The sequence below is a fragment of the Falco cherrug genome, chromosome 12 (genome assembly GCF_023634085.1).
Source record: "Falco cherrug isolate bFalChe1 chromosome 12, bFalChe1.pri, whole genome shotgun sequence".
Lineage (NCBI taxonomy): Eukaryota > Metazoa > Chordata > Aves > Falconiformes > Falconidae > Falco > Falco cherrug.
The window spans coordinates 6965024-6984953 of record NC_073708.1 but is presented as its reverse complement, the minus strand read 5'-3'; the positions used below and the strand labels follow the sequence as shown (position 1 = coordinate 6984953).

The 19930-nt window shown below is 59.4% G+C and overlaps 1 protein-coding gene across 3 annotated transcripts; it reads right to left on the bottom strand.

Annotated features, from left to right (window-relative positions):
* Positions 1 to 1471: 1471 nt before the first annotated feature.
* LHX4 (LIM homeobox 4) lies at positions 1472 to 19930 on the bottom strand. 3 transcript variants are annotated; one of them, XM_027800612.2, is made up of 6 exons: positions 19797 to 19930; positions 9124 to 9295; positions 5540 to 5742; positions 5190 to 5344; positions 4405 to 4576; positions 1472 to 4314 (listed from the first exon to the last, which is right to left on the bottom strand). In XM_027800612.2, the coding sequence occupies exons 2-6, from the start codon at positions 9186 to 9188 to the stop codon at positions 3917 to 3919; spliced, it is 993 nt and encodes a 330-aa protein (XP_027656413.2). In that variant the 5' UTR covers positions 9189 to 9295; positions 19797 to 19930; the 3' UTR covers positions 1472 to 3916. The 3 variants fall into 3 exon arrangements, with proteins under 3 accessions (XP_027656413.2, XP_055581263.1, XP_055581264.1); XM_055725288.1 differs by lacking the exon at positions 19797 to 19930 and adding an exon at positions 16134 to 16395; XM_055725289.1 differs by lacking the exon at positions 19797 to 19930 and adding an exon at positions 16134 to 16395 and having other exon boundaries at positions 1472 to 4311.

The window sequence follows — 19930 nt, the reverse complement described above, 5'->3', positions numbered from 1 at the left end:
GCCGGGGATGGGGTTGTACTTTGGGCTTGGCAGGGAGGGAGGCTGCGGTGTCGGGTGGGTGGACGTGGCAAGAAGAGGCTGTGCCTTCCCCGTGGGGCATTGCTGTGCCGCTTGCTTTTCCCTGGACAAGGAGATTTACAGCCTGGGGGGAGTGTAGGAGATCTCCATCACTGTGATGGGAAGCTGCTTGCCTTTCTGCAGCACTTCCAGCCTCCAGAAAAATAAATGGGAATGTTCCCTCCACTAAGGACTGGCTGGGCAGGAGGCACACGTGGGTTTTGGCCCCTCACGGCAGCGGCCGGGCTCCTGCCAGCTTTTGCTGACACAGAGGAACGGCTGCACTGGCTTCAGTGCCACCAGCAGCCAAAGCACCACCACGGCACGGCTCACACACACGAGGCGCGGGCCAGACATGGTGGTGAGGACAAAATGGCTTAGGTAAGTTAACGGGCTGTATGGGCCATTGTATTGATCACATCAACTTATTTCCCATTAATTTAATATTGGAGGGGTCTGATGGACTGGGGAGCCGTGGTGGCAGTCTCTGGTGCTTTTGCAGAAAAAGAAAAAAAAAACCCACAAACCAACCTTTAGGGCTTTTTCTGACGTCAGTAGGAAACTTGAGGTCTAAGCCTGCTCCTTACAAACATCCCAGAGAAACTGCCTTCCTAGCTGGAGCTTGGATGGCCAAAAATAAAATACCCCTTGTGCTTCTGTTCGCAGCCACCACGCACACACCAGCCCCTCTGTGTTGGAGGACGATTTGCTGCCCAGTGGTGACAAGGGGCTGGTGAAACAAGCTGGCAGGGAGCTGGGATGCGGAGAAGCATCACCTCGGTAGCATGAAGCAAGCTGCCAATGATTAATGCTCTCCACTAAACGTCAGATTGCAATATTTTGGGTCCCTACGGGGCAATGCTTACCCGATGGCGGTGATGCGACAGCCCTCTGACCCTGGGGGAAGGCAGTGGCTCCTGCTCTCCTTCACCCTGTCAAGGGGCTGGTGGTGCCTGGTCCCACCGCAGTCACAGCACGTGCGGTCAGAATGCAACGGGTGCCCACAGCAACGCCGGTCGCTTTTGCATCCAGATGCGGATGAAGCAAAGACACCAACCCCAAAGCTGGGGGGCTCCGCCTGGAGCTACCCCCCTGCCTGTGGGATGGAGATGTGGTGGCATCGAGGTTAGGGACAAGCGAGGCCACCCTTGTGCAGTGCCATAATGCACAGCCACCGCCTGGCTTGATGGACAGGCTGGGTAATAAAAAAAATCTCTCTTAAAACAGGGATGGAAAGCGCTGCCCATGCTTTCAGAGAGCACGTTGGGGGCTGAGCGCTCAGCCCTGGAGATGTTTATAGCACTTTAGGTCCGTTTGTGAGGTTGGAGCCTTTCCAAAAAAAAAAAAAAATATATAGCGGGGGGGGGGGGGGGGAGGAGAGAAAGACATATATTATTGTTTATAATCTGCTTTATTCAGCCAAACCTTTCCCCAGCAGCCTTGCGGATTGCTGTTTAAATCCCTTAGTGCCTTTAACTACCGATACAGAAAGTGGTTAATGTGCATTCGCCCTAAGCTTGGCATCTACTCCAGGAAATCACTTTAATTGAGAAGCATTAAATGTTAAAATGATTAAAATACAGAAAGCCAACACACCGGTGCCTGTGGAGGGGCTCAGACCCCCGCCCCGGCATGGCTCTGCCATCTCACCTGTGCCCGCCGAGTGCTGTGGTGGTACAGCCGGGCGACAGCGGTGGGCACGCTGCGGGCATCGTGGGGTACCACGTGGCAGGGCTGGAGCTGCCCACCCCAAACCCACCCACCTCTCCATGCCCACATAAAGCCAGGGAACGATGGCCATGTCGCTGGCCATGTCGCTTGTCTCATTCCAGGGATGCCAGCTCCTCCATCCAGACAAGACCCAGGGATCCAACACCAAAGAGCCGATGGTGCCGGGGCAGGTGATGCTGCTGGTGGCTGCTGCCCTCCCATAGAGGAAGAAAATCCCAAAGACAGCAGCTGCTAAAGAGCATCCCGAGTTTATTTGACATTGCTTTCCCTCGAGGCAGAGGGGGTGACCGTACACATCTCATGCCAACACACCGGAGGCAGGGTACAAAAGCAACGCCCTGGGTGCGAATTTGGGGGAGTTTGGGGCGTCCTTTCTCCCCAAAGACAGGGCAATAAATAAGGTTTCATTCTTTGAAATTTTTTATTATTATTATTATTATTATTATTTTTGTTGGGTTTTGTTTTTTTTTTCCCCCCAGGAAACAAGACTTTCACTTTCTGGTACTGTACAAAATTTACACAGCAAGGGGAGGGGGCGTTTGGCCTTGTCAAAGGGGGGTGGAGAGCAGTGGGCATGGCTGCCCCCGTCCCCCTCCCCACCAGCCGTCCACGCTGCCCGGCGAGGCCGGGGGCTTGGCACAAAGCAGCACCCAAGGTTGCAGGGGTGGGGGTGGGGGGAGGCACATGGGTGCAGCTGGGGCGACTCCTGCAGCACCAACACACCCAGCTGGGGGGGGGCGGGGAGGGACAGGGACATACCAGTGATGTGCTTTCTTGTGTGGCATAATTTTTTTTCATTTTTCTTCTTTTTTTCCCTTTGCTTTCAGAGCCCCCCCGGCCTCTGGCAGCAGCTGGCTAACTGGATCTGCCCGCAGCCCTTCCTGAAGGGCAGGCGGGATCATCAGCATCACCCCAGAGCTGGGGGGAATGGCAGGGACCCCATGGCCAGGGCATCCCTGTGGGCCTGGGGCAGAGCCCGGCACACCGGGCAGCAAGCATGGAGCTGGGTTTTATCCATTGGGCTGAATGCTTCAGCCTGGCAAGGCTGGGGGTGTGGGGGAGCTGGGCAGGTGGGTGTCACAAGCCCAGGGATGTAGGTTTTGAGGAAGGGGCTGGAGGCTGGTGCCAAAACCACCTGGGTCCTCCCCAGCTGCCTGCACCCACCTTTGGTCCTGTCAGCCCCACAGCCCTGAAGGAGGTGGGTAGCCTATTCCATGGGGGTCTTACACCCCGACACCGTCCGCTCCCCACCGCGTGGGTACTCCTGCAGCTGATGAAACGCTCTTTTTCCCTCTTTTGGGGGGAATTTTTTGCAATACCCTCAGATCAAACATTCCCCACCTCTCCTGCCCCCCCTTCCCCAGCACCTGCAGCGGCTGCCATCCACGTGCCAGCCCCGAGCATCCCAGCCCAGCCCAGCCATTGGGCACCCTGGGCTGGATCGAGGCTTTTTTTCTTCTTTAATTCCTCCCCGACACATGACCAAGGTAAAACCCACAGTGATGCATCGTAAGCGCGCCCGTGCACCCAGTGATAAATCGCGGCCCCACAGCCACCGCACGACGGCTCTGCTCCCACCAGGCCAGGAGCGGGCGGCATCGCCCCCGGGCAGCGGGGCAGTGGCCCTGCCCGGACAGGTCCCCAGCCTCGCCAAAATAAATGCTTCTACAATATAGACTTTTTCTTTCTGCTGAGGCTCCAGGCAGCGCCGAGTCATTTCAACTCCATATCGAAAAATAACTCTTGAAAATAGCAGCGGTGCTCAGCAGGAGGGGTGCGGGGCTGGCACGGGCACCGGGATGGACGCTGCCATCCTTGATTGTCCTTCCCTCTCGCCAGCCCACACCGTTACCAGCGCTGCACCGTGCCCCAGCCCTGCGCCGGGGTCCTCGCCGTGCATCCCGTGCGCCAACACCTCTCTTGTGCTTACACCCAAAGGCATCTGTGCCCCCCGCCCCAAGCACAGCCACCCCCGGCCATCGCCGATGCCGCCCCCCCTCCCTCCAGCCCTCCAGGGCCCATTCCCATGGGAAATCCTGGAAAGGTCAACCAGCGGCGGGTACCCTCAGTGCTGAGCTTGCAGGCTGGGGAGGGAGCGAGGGGGGCCGGGGCAGGGGGCGAGCGGCGCTTAGAAAGGGGGGTGATCCATGTCGTCCAGCCAGGAGGCCGGGCTGGTGGGAAAGTCTGGGTACCCGACGCTGCTCCCCGTGGAGATGTCGGAGGTGGGGCCCCCCCCGGCCATGGCCCGCAGCGTCTGACTCACCCCCTGCGCCCCGTGGGCCACCAGCCCCAGGCTGCCGTCCATGGCGTAGTCCAGCCCGTTGAGCAAGGGCGGGTGGGACGGCAGGGAGGAGATGGAGGACGGCGACTGGGGGAGGCCGTAGGGACTGCCGTCCCGCAAGTCCTGGTACGACTGTCCCGTCCCCTCCATGGAGAAGCCGCCGTTCAGCAACTGTCCGCCCGCCACGTCCCCCACGGTGCCATAAACCCTGTTGGTGTGGCCCAGCTCGGAGAGGATCTGGTCTTCTGCCGGGGAGAGGAGGGAGAGCAGAGGAGGGGGGTCAGCGCAGGGGGGAGCCCTGCAGCCCCCCCGCCCCCCACCAGCACCCTGCTCACCGCGGAAGCTGAGCTCGCTGTCACTGACGCCGCAGTCCTCGGCCGAGCTCTCCTTCTCCAGCTTGCCGCCCCCGCGGCTCCGCTTGACGCTCTTGTAGAACTGCCCCCAGCGATGCCGCCCCGCGTCCTTCTTCAGCCGCTTCTCCTTGGCCCGCCGGTTCTGGAACCACACCTGAGGCGGGGAATGGGGACATGGATGGCACCCTGGCTCCTCTGCATGCCAGCACCCCTGCAACCTCGCATACCAGCACCCATGCCTCCCAGTATGCCAGCGTGCCAGCACCCTGGCATCCCTCCAACCCAGCATGCCAGCACCCATGCAACCCAGCACCTCTGCAACCCGGCATGCCAACACCTCTGCAACCCAGCTCCCACACACCCATGCAACCCAGCACGCCAGCACCCCTGCATCCTGGCACGCCAGCACCCCTGCAGTGCCTCATGCCAACACCTGTGCAACCCAACTCCTACACACGCATGCAGCCCAGCACCCCGGCAACCCAGCACCCCTACACCCCAGCAGGCCAGCACCCTGGCAGCCCAGCATCCCAGCATGCCTGAATCCCTGCAACTCTGCATGCCAGCTCCCACACACCCCTGCAAGCCAGCAGCCCAGCAGCCCTGCAACCCAGCTCCCCGACACCCATGCCACCCCAACACCCCAGCACCTCTGCATCCCCTGAAGACTGGCACCCCCTGCAACCCAGCACTCAGACACCCCAGCGGGACCCCTGCGTCCCCCTTCGCTAGGGGCAAGGTGGAGAGGGGCACCCCCACGGCCTCACCTGCACCACCCTCATGTCAAGCCCAGTCTCGGAGGAGAGCTGCTCCCGCACATGCCGGGCGGGCTTGGGGGAGTTCTTGTAGGCGTTCTTCAGTGTCTCCAGCTGCTTGGCCGTGATGGTGGTCCGGGGCCGCTTAGCACCTGCCTCGGAGTCATCTGCAAGCCAAGAAGCTGGTACCAGCCCTGACTGCAGCAGCATGAGCAGCCCCACACCTCCAGCCCACACTGCTGGGGAAAAGCTCCCCAGAACTGGCTGCCTCAGAGCCCGCAACAACACCTTCCAGCAGTGACACGAACCATGGCCACCCCTCGGTGTGATGTCCCACCTCGTAGCCCTTTCAGGGTGCCTACCGTTCTGCTTGGCAGTCTCGTAGTCCTCCTTGCAGACCAGCCGCCCGTCCTCCATCAGGTAGAACTCGTCGCCAGTGGCCAGCTGCCGGCTGCAGATGATGCAGGCGAAGCAGTGGAGGTGGTAGACGAAGTCCTGGGCTTTGCGGACCACCTGGGTGGGGGGGATGCCCTGCTGGCACGCCGTGCATTTGGTCCCGAAACGTCTGCAAGGAGAAGTGGGTGACCCTAAGTCGCTCGGCAAGGTGGGCTTCGCCAGAGATGGGATGGGGACCAGGAGACAGGGCAGAGTTTAAACCAGCAATCAACCTAATTATGCATGACACTTCACACGGCAGGGGTTTATCTTCTTCAGTGTGAAAGACCAGCCTAATGGAGCTGAGGAAGGTTTGATTTTAATGGTTCTTTTAACTAATGCTTATAGGCTGCCTGATTTTCCCCTGCAAGGACAGTACATATTTCATCCACATTAATACCAAATAAATTAATTACGCCGCCCCGCTAGCATGATGAATCCCAGATTAATGCAGAATGATGGGGCTCTTACACCATAATGACAGCCCGATGGGTGCATTGGGTGTGCTGGCTTGGGGTAGGCGTGGGGCCAAGCAAGTCCGCCAACACGGTTGCAAGGAGCGTGCAAGAAGTGTGCAAGGAGTGTGGAAGCAGCACACAAGCAGCCATGCAAGAATGGGATAAGAACGTGGAAGGAGCAAGCAAGAATGGTGCAAGAAGCTTGCAAGGAGCATGTAAGTATGGTGCAAGAAGCGTGGGAGAAGCATGCAAGGACCACATAAGAATGGTGCGGGAAGTGTGCAAGGAGTGTGCAAGAGGAGTGGAAGAAGCGTGCAAGGAGCATGCAAGGAGCATGCATCTCGCCCAGCAGCCCCCGCGGATGGCAGGCACTCTGCTGCAGAGAGCCTGGGGTGCCTGCCGCTGTGGGTGCACCCCAAGCTGGGTGCCTGCGTGGGTGCAGCCGTGCCCTGGTGGGGGGCGGTTGCCCCTGTAGCCATGAAGGCTGACACCCAGGTGACACCTGGTGTAAACTGAACTAACAGCACGTGGGTGACACGTGCCACGAGGGGGTGGCAGCACGAGAGAAAGTCAAAAACGAGTGGACATCCCACTGGTGGTTCCAGCAGCAGATGCTGTGGGCTTTGGGGCTGGCAGGGGAAAGATCCCCCCCACCTCCCGCTGGCACCACAAGGGCTCTCCTGGGTCTCCCCTGCTCCCCCCAGCTCCCTCAAACACCTCATCAGTGGGGCACTGGGACCCCACGGAGCCACCCAGGTGTTGCAGCAGCAGCTCAGGCAGCAAAGCTATCAGGATAAATTTGTCCCCTACACCTTGAACAGACCCATCTGCTTCAAAGGAGGTGGCCCAGCAAAACCCAAGCCCTTTGGTTCCCTGCCCCAAAAGGGGCAGGCAGTGGCATTTGGGGGTGCCCAGGGGGTACAGCCACCCTGGGCACCTCTCGCTGCCCCCCTTGAGTGTTAAACATCCCCCATCATGTAAAATCACCCCCCCGAGCCCCACAGCTGCCCGTGCCCTCATGCCGTCCAGAATGCCAGGGCACAGCCACCAAAGCTGGGTCCCCACGTCACTCAGGTGTCACTCAGGGACGGGTGGCAGGCACCCCGGAATGCGTGGCACCAGCGTGATTTCAGCAGCTGTCCAAAGTGGTGTTGGAAGCAGAAGGCAAGGAGGGAAATCCTTTTTTTTTTTCTTGTTTTCTGGGCTTCTATCCTAAAGGGAGAGTCCCTGGACATCTGCTGGGGAGACCTCAGCTCTCCTGGAGTCAGCTGGGAGGGAGGGATGGGAGAGGGAGAGAGGGAGGGATGAAGGGATTGAGGGAGGGATGAAGGGATTGAGGGGACAGAGGGAGGGAAGAAGGGGTGAAGGTATGTACAGAAGGAAGGATAGGACAGACAGAAAACACCTTTCTGTGCCCAAGGCTGAGACAGTGCACTCTGATACCCCCATTCTCCCTCTGCCCATCCACCCCCACCTCACCCAGCACTCCTAAAGCCATGTTAACACACATCCCCCAGCATCCCGGAATATTTCCACACCAGCTGGGAATAGCCAGAACCAGGACAGAGCTGCCTGCAGCTGAGGACCAGGAACTACGATTTGGGGGAGGAAAATAAAGATAAAAAATAAAAAAACCTGGTCTTTTCAGAAGCAGCTCCTGCATTGCAAACCTGCCTCTGAAGTTGGTCTTAAATCCTCATGTCTCCCACAGGTTGCCTACCCCAAAATCAATGAGCGGTTGAAAGAAAGGTGAGGTGAGCGCCTGAGCGAGCGCTGAGATGCTATTGATTGGCACCAAATAATCCAGGCAGGACCTCATCTAAGAAAGTCGCTGATCTTTCAACTCTAATTAACATTGATTACCCGCACCTTTTGGGCGACTATTTAAATGACTTGGAGATTAATAGGCTGGAAAATATCAGAACTGAAGTGTTATTACTCAGGCTGTAAGCGGCTGCTTTGATGGCCGCACGCTCCCCAGCTGGGGAGGAGGAATTCAAGCTGCATCCTTGGCCCTGATGGCTGGGGGTGGGGGTGGGGAGAGTGGCACGTAGGAGGCCTGACAGCCCAGGGATGGGCAGGCAGGGAAAGCCTTGCCCAGGGTTTTGCACCGGGTGTAATGGCCATCAGTTGGTTAAGCCAGCTGGCCGGCAGCGGGGAATGATGTGGAGAGCCAGCACAGCTGGGAAAAAGCAGATGATGGTGCGGGGAGGTGGCCCCTGTCCCTGAGGTGCTGCAGCTGCTGTTCACCAGGGCCCTGGCACCTGCACCCGGGCAGCAAAAGGCACCTGCTGGCCAGGATCGGGCCCCCTCCCCGCAGCGGGCGCGAAGACAGCGTTTCACCACCGGCAGAGCTGTGCCCAGCCCTGCTGCAACACCCCCTGCCATCCCCTGGGAAAACTCCCAGGTTTTGCCAGCAGCCAGGGACCAGGGCATCCCTGCTGAAAAGGCCGTTTTTAATGGGAAACAGGTTGTCCTGTCCCACGGGAGCAGGGAAATGCCGAGGCTGGGCAATCGCACAGCTCGGAGGCAGCTGCCAAAGAAATCAAATGAGGTTTTCACGCTACTGGGAGCAAAAAAAGGATTAAAAAAAAAGGAAAAGAAAAGAAAAGAAAAGAGAAGAAAAAAAAAAAGGTAAAAAGATGAAGGGAGAGAAGCAGCATCAGCAAACCCCGGCGCGGGCAGGAGCAGGCAGCGCTGCCGCTGCCTTGTGCGGGTTTCTCCTGCCCTCTAGCTCCGAGCAGAGCCGGGGCCACTGCCGAGCCACCGCAGCTTGCCACCCCACGGGGCTGGAAACCCGCACAGGGGAGGGACAGGGGCATCAGGGAGATGTGGGGCTCTCAGAAGGTTAAAGCCCAACAAACAGCATCCAGCCTGCGGCAGCTATAAAGCACCAACATTCCAGTTATTTCCATAAGAACGACAAGAAAAACCTCAAAAAAATTTATAAATTTAGATTTTGGGGAAATTCTACTTCAAAATAGGTTGTGTCTGTCTGCTGCGTGGGTGGGAGATGCTGCTTTCGGGGGGCTGTGCCCCCAAGTGGTACTCACTTGAAGAAGTCCTCCTTGCAGTAGACGCTGCCGGCCCGGGAGAAGCAGCGGTCGGCCAGCTGCATCTGGCAGTCGGCACACTTGAGGCAGGAGCTGTGCCAGTGCCTGTCCAGGACCTTGAGGATGAACTTGTCCAGGATGTGCTGGTTGCAGCCGGCGCACTGGGGGATCTCTGGGCAGGGGGAGAGAAGAGCAGCGTCAGCCCCCTCGGTGCTCCCAGCCAGCCGGCATGGCTAGCAAAGCCCTGCGCTGGCACATGCCGGTGCTTTGCAGGGTGATGAGCTGCCACCCCTCACCTCGCCGGTGTCCCGGCACACCTTCCTTTGCAAACCTTTGCCAAAATCCTCTGGGATAGCAAAGCCCACGGCCCCACCAGGCAGAGACACACACACATGGTGCTTTTTCCTTCTGCACCCCATTTTTCAGGCTCTGTCTTGCTCCCCTGCCACCCATTTCCCTGCCTGCCTCTCACTCCCTCTGGGCTGGCATCCCCCAGCCCAGCCCCCCACCAGGGACACGGCTTGTTGCTCCCCGCAGCCACCCCTTTCCCCCGAGGCCAGGCTGCCGTGGTGACCCAGGGGTTCAACCAGGGGGTCTCTGCCATGACCCAGGGGTGCAGGCCACCAGCCACCTCCACCCCACCCGCAGAGGCAAGGCCAACGTCTCTTCCCCTCCGCTCCCACTGCACCCCAAGGACCACGAGCCACCCGTGCCGGCCACGCTGCTCCCCCCCCCAGCAGCCTGCAGTGCCCCTCGCCCTGCAGTGCCAGGGCACCGGGGGACTTTGCATCCCCACGGTCCAACATGCCTTTGGATCCCAGTTTTCCTGTGACAGGGGTAGAGGGTTTCTGCCTGCTTTCTCCCATCCAGCCAGGGTGTTACAGACCCCTGCCGCTGGAAAAGGCTGGAAAACATGGGCTGAAGCAAGGCCATGCTGGACCACAGCACCAGTAACCGGGGACAGCAGGTCCAGCCCCATCCAGCTCCCTACAGCACCCACACTGTGGGAGGATGCTTGGAGGAGGAAGGCTTTTCCTAAGGCAAGGTGTATATACCCAGCCACCCAGGCTCTGCCTATAGATGGACAGCTTCTATAGATCTGGAGAGCTGGATATTTATCTCCCTCTCTACCTGCCCGTAGTTGAGAATAAACAGGAGGTGCTGTAAAAGTCTGCAGGAGAAGATTGCCCGGTAAAAGCCAGGCACAGAATGCTGACACGCATGCATGAAAGCAGATTGATTTTGGGGGGGAACCCCCCCACCGTGCCCGGAGCTAGAGCCTAAGAGCAGGAGAGATGTTTATGTATAAGGGCTGCCTCCCTCCTGCCAGAGAGCGGCTGACAGTAAATACCGGGGGGTGGGGGGGGGTGGGGGGGGTGGCGAGGGGGAGGCGGGATATTTTTTTTTATGGCTGCTACAAGTGCTGGGGAGGCTCGGGGGACTCTGCTGTCCCCAGCCGAAGTGGCCGAGCAGGGTGGCTCCTTACTGACCCGCGGGAAGCTGATCCCCGCGCCCAGGGGCTCCCAGCGCCGGCGGCCAGGGGAGGGGACGGGGGGGGATAGCCCCCTGGCCGGGCACGGCGTGGGCAGGGGGCTCGGCAGCGGGGCACTGCACCCGGGGCACAGGGAAGGAGACTGGGAAAGGGGGAAAGCGGGGGGAGAGGGAAAAGGAAGGAAATTAATCAAGGGAGGAGAAGGGGAAAGGGAAAAAAAGGAAAGAAGGGGTGGGGGGGAGAGGAAAGAAGGGAGAAGGGGAAAGAAAAAAGGGGAGAGGAAAGAAGGGGGAGGAAAGAGCAGGAAGAGGAAAGAAAGGGAAAAGAGGAAAGAAAGCAGGAGAAAAAAGGGGAATGAAAGGAGGGGGGAAAGAAGCAAGAAAGGGGGGAAAAGGGAAGAAGGGGGGAAAGAGGCAAGCAGGGGAAAAAATAGGAAAGAGGAAGAGGAAAGAAGGGGAAGAAGAGGAAAGAAGGGGAGGAAAAGAGAAAAGAAAGAAGGGGAAAAGAGAGGCAAGAAAGGAGGGAAAAGAGGAAAGAAAGGAAGGGAAAAAAGAGGCAAGAAAAGAGAGGGGGAAGAGGCAAGAAAGAAGGGAAAAAAGAGGCAAGAAAGGAGGGAAAAATAGGAAAAAAGGAGAAGAGGAAAGAAGGGGAGGAAAAGAGAAAAGAAAGGAGGGTAAAAGAGAGGCAAGAAAGGAGGGAAAAGAGGAAAGAAAGGAGGAGAAAAAGAGGCAAGAAAAGGGGGGGAGAGGCAAGAAAGAAGGGAAAAAAAGAGGCAAGAAAGGTGGGGAAAAAGGAAAGAAAGGAGGGAGAGAAGAAAGGAGGGGAAGAAGAAAGACAAGGGGGGGAAAGAGGAAAGAAAGAGGGGGGGAAAGGAGGGAAACAGCACGGGAGAAAATTGTTACAGCCTCGAATAACATTATTTATAAATACTTTGGGGTACTGACACGTATCTCCAGTGAAGGCAGCTTATTTTATCATTCACAAGGTTAGATAGTTACAATCCCAGTGCCCTTCAGCCCATATTTATTGCTGGCATTTAAGCCTGTGTCGCATTAACAACAGTAGAATAAATTTAAAAATAAAAAATTAAAAAAAATTATCTACAGCTTCCATAGGTCCCTCTTCTCCTTCTTGCTCTGAAAATACCTGGCTGCTTCGCCCCCAGCATGCTGCTAGGAGCGGCACCAGGGCTGCAGGTGGGCAGCAGCCACATTTTCCGTATTTCATTTGTTAAACCTGTTTCGGAGCGATGTGGAAGCCGCTGGCACAGAGGATGGCACGCAGCAGAGCATCAGCCCCGGGAGAAGGTACATTCGGTGGCATTGCAGAGTAAATATTTCTTATTTATTTCATAAACACGTATGCACGCTTGTGAAACATGTTTTATATATAAATGGTTATTTATAGAAACGTGTGGATGCATATACATCTACATACACATACTCGCGTGTATATGTGCGTATATACACACACCCACAAGCTAACAAACAGCTTTTTCCTTCCCAAAAGCTTAATTTCGGCAAGCAAACAACTGCAGCAGATAATACAATATTTTCCCCCACGTTTCCAGAGAAAAATGTGTGTGGGGTTTTTTTAACGAGACATATTTTTTGCATTCGATCTGTCCCTAGATGTACGGCACCAACCAAATGCACACAGGTTTGTGTGTGCACGCAGCGATGGGCAGAACTCGCACCCGTTTGGCTGCTTTCCCCTGTGCATTGACAATAATAATAACAATAATAATAATAATAATAATAATAATAATAATAATAGGGGGAGCTGCTGGGGTACCAGGAGGTGTCCCAGCCAACCCACTGGTTTGCTCAGTGCATGTAGAAAAAAAATATCTAAAATACAGCCCCTGCGCTCTGCTTTGTGCTTTGCAACGGAGGCGGCTGCGCCGGGGCCAGCGCAGCGCTGCCTCCCTGCCTGCCGAAAGCCTTCCATTTATTTTACTTGTTTTAACTAAATTATTTGCTATAATAGGAATAATGTTAATGGCGTTATATGTTGCGTTGGTGCCTTTGCCCAACAGCAGCTCAGGGCTGGCTCTGCGTGCAGGGCGCTTTGATAGATGCTCCGACAGGCAGACCTACATAGGGGACAGCCCCACGGCCCCCTCCTCTCCACCCCGGGGACATGGGGACCACCCCAGGGATGCAGCAGCCAGCCCTAGTGCAAACCGCTGCCGGGGCGGCGGGCGGGTGAGGCTGGGGGTGTCGTGTCCCCCCCAGGGCGATGTGCCGGGGAGGAGGACGCGCAGCCAGTGTGCATCCCTGCATCCCGCCGGCGGCTGCCCGGGCAGGATTTGGCCGTATCCCATTCAAAGCCGTTGCCAGATCTGCAATCCCCCTACAGCTTCAAGCAGCCCCCCACGCTCCGGGGCAGCCGAGCGATGGCCCGACACGGTGCGCCGGGATCCGACCCCCGCCTGCAGCGCGGCCGCCGGTGCCATGATATATTAGCGACGGGTCCAGCCTTCCATCCCTATCCCTCCCCGACGAAAAAAGAAAGAAATAACGATGGAAACGAAACAAACTGGCGGGTGGCCTCAGAAATCCCTCTGAAATCCCAAAAACCTCGGAAGCCGAGGGGGGAGGCGGTGCCGGGGCAGCGGCCGGGGAGGATGCGCAGCGCCGGCTCCGCACCACCCCGGGCACCGGCTGGCGAGCTGCCCCTTCTCTGGGGTTTGGGGTGCGTTGGAGTGTGTTTTATTTTTCCTTTTCTTTTAAGGGGAAGGGATCGTCACCCGCGGAAACGAAGGTGCTGCAGAATCGGTACCGCGGCAAATGCCGGTGGGAAACCGGAGCACAAAGGCGGTCCCGGTCCGGCGGTCCCGGAGCCTGCACCAAACATCCACGGAAAGCACCAGGTCGGGGACTCCCCAAAAAGACTTTCTTGGGGGGAGGAAACCTCATTCCTTTACATGCAAAAAAACCCTCCGATTCATTTCTCTGCAGCGCGCAAACGACTTTCCCAGCGGCGATTAATCAACTCCCCCCCCAGCCCGTTGGCCAGAGGCTGGCGGCACCCGGGCACGATTCCCACAGGCTTTGGCAGAAGTTTTTGCTTCGGTGAGATTTGCAAAACAATATTCATAAATAATACTGGGAATTATATTTTTAACAATTCCGCCTGCAAGGCTGAGCAGTAGCGAGGTTTGCCCTGGGAGGCGGGGGGGGGGAGGGGGAGGCTCGGCTCCCCAAAACCTTGCTGAGGAGGATGCTGTAAGAAACAGTCGCTGCTAATAAATAAACAAAATAATGAAGCTGGGCAGTGGTTAAATAGCGAGGAAAACCAGCGATTTAATAGCGATTAGATATGAAAATGTCACGTATTTTCATGGCGCACACGATGAAATACCGAGGTGCTGCTGGGGGTGGGGGTGGGGGGGTAACCCCGGCGCAGGCAGCGGGGCTGCATTCCCTGGGGAAGGTGTTCCCTGCCCGGGCCAGGGGCCGAACACACGTGTAAGGGTGCAGGATGAGGCCTCAGGCGCGTAACGCGGAGCCGGGAGCCGGCCGCGGGCGCTGGAGCTGCCCGGCGGCTGCGGAGCCCTGGAAACTTTTCCAGCAGCCCCCTCCCCGACATGTTTTGGTCCTGCCATTAATTTTGAAGCTTAAATAAATAATAAGAATCGGATCTGGTTGGATTGTTTCCTGGTAATTACGGATATGGGGTGCAGAAACGGCAATGTCACGGGCAGGGGGGCTTGGTGGCACCCGCGGGGGCCAAAGCAGGGGGCTTTGCTGGGGCGATTGCTGCTCCAGGGTGGTCGAGGCACCTGTTTTCTCCTTAAATCAGTGGGGCTGCGGGGCACCCTGCGGCTGGGAATCGGGGCCGTTATCCGGTGGCAGGGGGACGGTGGGGACCCGGCCGTGGGACAGACCCGGGCTGTCCCCGCACCGGCTCCGTGCTCCTGACGGGGAGGTCTCTTCCCCTCTGCTGCGGTGAAATCCGGTTAAACGTGGCTGCCCGCACCACCCCCCCCCGCGGCCTGGCAACGGGGGATAACGGGGGCGACCCCCCCGCGGCGAGGCAGGACCGGCCGCTCCCCCGGGCAGCAGCGGGCCGGGGCACCGGCTTCACCCCCCGTGGAAATACCCACGGAAAACGAATTACAGCCGCCGGGGGGGGGGGCGGGGGCCGGTGCGGGGCACGAAACGGCGGGGGAGGCTCTGGGGGGCAGCGGCAAGCGGCGGGGCGCAGCCCGGACCGCAGCGGGCAGGTGGTCGGGACGCGCACGCCCCTGCCCGACCCCTGTGTGTCCCCCGAAATGCGGCCGGACCCCCCGGCACAGCTGTCCGCCCCCAATTGGCTCGGGCCCGGCTGGCCCCCCCGTGCCGCCGGGACCCCTTCTCCTCAACTTTGCCGGTGCCTGGGGCGGGGGGGGGGCAGAGCATCCCCTGGCTGCCCCCGCTCCGGCCCCTCGGGGACACCCCGGTTCTCGGGAGCCGTTTGCAAACGGGGAGAAAGAATAATAACAATAAATAATAAAAATAAATAATAATAATAAATAATAACAACAACACCCGCGCATCCCGCGCCGCCGCCGCCCACCCGAGCAGCCCCAGGGCCGGGCCGGGAGCGCCCCGGGGCCCGGCCGCCCCCGCACCGGCTCCACGCGTCTATAGGGGTGGGGGTGCCCACGGGCTCCCCCCGCCCAGGGCTCGGCCCTATAGAAAGGAGGAAGCCACCGGCCCCTATGGCTGACAGCCGGCTGCCGGCGCGTGCGTCCCGCAGAAACACGCGAGGGTCCATACACCCGTGGGATCCATACACACACACCCCCCGCGTAAGTGGGTACATACACCTCCCAGACACGCTTATACACCCCCCCGCAGCGCCCGCGAGCATGTGCCTTCACACGAACACGCTACCTGTAGCTACAGGGCATATATGCGCACGTATAGATTATATAGGTGGGTTTTGGCTAGACGCAGACACGGCGGCATCGCTCCACGGGCCGCGCGGAGCCGAGCCGGGCCGGGCTCGCCGTCCCACTAAGGCGCCCGCACACCCGCGGGTCCCTTTCCACCGCTCGTGAGGCGCTGCCTGTCGCGATAAACGATATAAGCGGGGAGTCGTGCGCTGCGGGCCGGGGGTGCGCGGGGGCGGGCGGGTGCCGGGGCCCCACACCGGCACACACACACGCATGTACACTTGCACATGCATTTGCACACACGCAGCCGGCGGCCGCCCTCCCCGTCGGAGCCGGGCCCGCACGGCTCCGCACGGCTCCGGCCGCTGCCCGCCCGCCCACGGGGCACCGCTCTGCCTTCCGCACGCTCCGAATTTTTACGTCTATTAACAATTAATCAATTAACACTGCTACACGGCGGGGGGGGGGGGCGGGGAGCAAAGGGGAGGAAAAAAACACCCCGGGGCGGGAGCGGGAAGCACCTGCCCAGCCCGCAGGGCGCTGCCCCGCCGGCTCCTGCCCGCCTTGCCCCGCCGGCCTGGGGCCGCCTTTGCGGCAGGGAGCGAAGGAGGGAGAAGAGAAAAGCGTCCTTACGTTGCACCGGCACACCGAGGATCTCGGGAAGCCCCTTGACAGCCCCTTCGGCAGCGAGCGCGGAGCTTTGCATCATTTTATTGGCCCGGGGGCGGCGGACGGGAGAGAAGAGGGGAGGGAGAGATGCGGCCCGGGCCGGCGGAGCCCCGCGGCGGGAGGCAGCGCCGTGTCCCGCGGGCGGTGCCGGTGCCGGTGCCGGTGCCGGCCCGGGCGCGGCGCCGCAGCTGTGCCCGCCAGCGCCGCCCGCCTCCCATTCATTCACCCTGCGGGGAGCGCGCCTGACGTCACCGCCCGCAGGGGGGCGGGGGCGGGCCGGGCCACTCGAGGCCAATCGCCGCCCGCCCCAGGCTGGAGGGGGCGGGGTCTTCCGACGAAGGGGCGGGGACTGTGGGGCGGGGGCGGGGCCTGCGGGAAGGGGTGGGAGTTAGGGGCGCCCTGCGGCCGCCAGCGCACCGCGGCCGAGCTCGGCTTCGAGCGGTTGGCGCTGTCGCGACAGAGTGCTGTCGTGACCGGGAGCGCTGTCCGATGCCAGGAAGCTCTGTTCGACGGTACCATTGGTGGTAGAGAACCAAGAGCCAAAGCCCCCGTCCCCGCTAGCGGGACTCAGGGACCTTCTCCCGCTCCTGCACACCGCCCCAGCCCTGTCCCACCTGCCGCGGGGATGGGGCTCAGCCCGGCAGGCACCCTCCCCGGCGGACATCGGCGTCACCATCCCCTCACCGCCACGCCAACGTGACTTATTTCCCGGCAGCTGGTAAACCCCCGTGGGCAGCCCCGGTGCCAGGCACAACAGCAACAAGCTGTGCTTCGACAGGGTACTGTCACGCACCCATGCCCCAGGGCCCATCCCAACAGCAGGTCCCCCGGGACACCTCTGGGCACAGAGGGAGCTGACCCAGCTCCGCAGTGCCACAGCACACTGAGCCCCACAGCCCTGCTTGCTGCTGTGGCACGAGGGCGGCAATGCCAAAGTCCCGGGGCAAAGAGCTTGGTGTGACTACGGCTTCCAGAAGGATCCCTGTCGGGCTTTGCCGAGGGAAAACCCTGGAGCAGCCCAGCTTGTGGCACCAGGGTGAGACCGATGTGTCGAGAGGTGGCAGTACCTGGCAGTGCCCAGCAGCAAAGGGCCAAGCAGAGAAGCTCGCTGAAATGCAGCTGAGGTCAGCCAGAGCAGGTGCCTTGAGCGTCGCCCTTCCTGACGCTTGCCGCATCACCGGCCTGGGGACAACAGTGCCGAAAGGCCCCGATGCACTGTGACATCCCACTCCGCCTGGCTAAGGGGTGCTTAGAGCACTGAGCCTGCCCCAGCAGGGTGACACCTCCGAGGGGGTGCACATGGCAGCGCGGGGAGGGGAGGATGCTTGCCCAGCCACCTTCTGCTCACGTGTGCCCTTTCAGTACCTTTGTTTCTAAGCTGAAATGCAAACTAGGGAGAGGCTTTTCCACCCGAAAAAAAATGAACTGGCACCTCAGGAAATGGGGGGGGGGGGGGGGGATGAACATGCCAGCAATTGGAAAAAAAGTGTTGTTTAAAAATAAAATAAAACTTAAGAAATGTATTAAGCCCGATGGTTCCTTAGGAAAAAAAATAGTTTTTCAACGAGATGCTGGTTTTTAACCCCAAAGCTTCATTTTACGAGCAAAACCCTGGCCAGCTTGTCTCACACCACTGGGCAGAGACCAGGGTGCGCTCATTGCAGGAGTGAGCCCCCGCCCACCATCCCCACAGTCCACGGAGCCCCTAAATCAGCTTCCCACCATGGAGGAGGTGAATACCATCCCCTTCCACCCATCCCACCCCATCCCATCCCTTCCCCTTCTCCCCTAAATTAAGTGCTGGCTCTTAAGTGCATTAAGCACCTCCTGGGCCCCACCGCCCCTGGCCACCTGCGCTCTGCAGCCCCCTGGGGCAGAGGCTGCTGTCCCCCCCCCCCCCCGCACTGTCCCCAGCCAGCCGGCACTGCAGGAGCGTGGCTCCCAGCACACAGCAAGGCAGGTCCCTAAGGCAGATTTACGGGAGAAGTTTAGCCGGACATGTGGACAGGCAGACAGACGGACGCTGCCCCGTGGCCTCCCTGTCCCACCGCTTTGTTTTTCCCAACCTATTTCCCTAATTATTCCACCGCTGCTGGAAGTCGTCTCCGTCCCCCACTCTCCGGCTCGCTCTGATTTATCTCTCAGCCGGGATAACAGCTCCCCCCACCCCCTTCTCCTCAGGGAATTCAATTTTCATTCATTTTTCTGCTTTGCCAGATTGATCCAGCCCCCTCTGCCCTGCTCCTTCTCGTGGCAGCCGTGAGCGGGCAAAGGGAGCCGCGCAGCACCGAGCCTTCACCTCGGGGGAGCATCATGCGGCCGGGGGCTGCCACCACCAGTGTCCATGAAAAAACCCAATCCACCGACACCTTCCTCCCTGCTCGCTCTCAGCTCACCACATCTTCCCAGTAGAGCTTTCATCCTTTTCTCCCCTTGTAGTATTGCTTTGTCGCCCCCCCCCCCCCTTCCTAGCGTCCATCTGTTCCTCGTGTTGGTGTTTTTTTGGTCTCTTTGGGGTTTTTAGGTTACTTTTTGGGGTTTTTTTGTCTCTTTTGGATTTGCTTTCCTCCCATTATCCTGGCATGTCAGGGCGAGAGCGTGGTGGAGGTGGGCATGAGCTGCTGGCCAGCAAACCCCCTTTGTGCCACCCAAGGTGCTGTCGGGTCCTGCTGGTGCCTGAGGGGGGGGGGGGGTGGGGGGGGAGCTATATGTGATGGGTGGGAATTGCCATCCTCCAGGCTTTCTCCTCCTCCCAAAGCTAAAACAGAGCTGAGAGTCTGTGGTGACCAGCCTGCAGAAGGGTGAATGTCATGATTTTCATCAGGTTGTATTTCTGGGGCAGTTTGAGGGGGGCTCCGGCCCCACACAGATGCCCCTGCTCCCTCCTTGGCATTGCCTGAACCCCCTCCAGCCCTGCAGCTGGATGAACACGAGCAGCGTGTCACAAAACCCGCAGGTGAGCAGGAATGGTGTTCCCACACCTTCCTTGCCGGTATTAATTAAACAATTAAAAAGCAGGCAAACCCCAGAGCCTCTGCTGAGCTGCAGACCCAGCCCCCCTTGTGTGCCCCATCCCCAGACACGCAGGGTTTGGGGCTGGTTTGGGCAGCGTGTCACCGAAGGAGCCATCAGTGCCTTGTTCTCAGGTGACAAAGGGGTGTTCCAAGGCAGAATTGGGGTAGGGGGGCTGTAGGGAGACCCCATGTCTGGCCCATGCTTGGGGGCATGTGAGCACAGCCGTGTCCCCCATCAGTAAAGCCCGAGTGGGCTTGGAGGTGCTGGGGGAGCTCAGCCGACAGCAAGGCTCTGTGCCACCTGTGCAGTGAGTTTGCCAGGTCTCAGCCCAGCTCCCAGAGTCCCCTCGTGTGACAAAACCAGCTCCCCCAGCCCCAGGTGGGGACATCCCTATGGGGCCAAAGCTGCCACAACCACCCTTCAGTGGGGGCCACTTCACCTCTGGGCAGCACCAGCTGCAGCATGCTGAGCCCCTGTGTGCACAGCATGCCAGTAGCACACCCCCCCCCCCCCCGCCCCCCACTTCTTAATTACCCCAATAATTAGTCATGAGCCTATCCACATACACCCCTATGGCCTGGAGCGAGAAGCCAGCAAGACCCGGGTACTCACCAGCGGCCAGAGAAATCCTCTCCCCTCGCAGGCACTGTCAAACAGGGCATTGCTAATTGTAATGGAAAATTAATCGACGTTAAGCAGACCCCCGTGATTTTATGGCCCGAGCGCTGGTGGAGGGGGGATGCCGT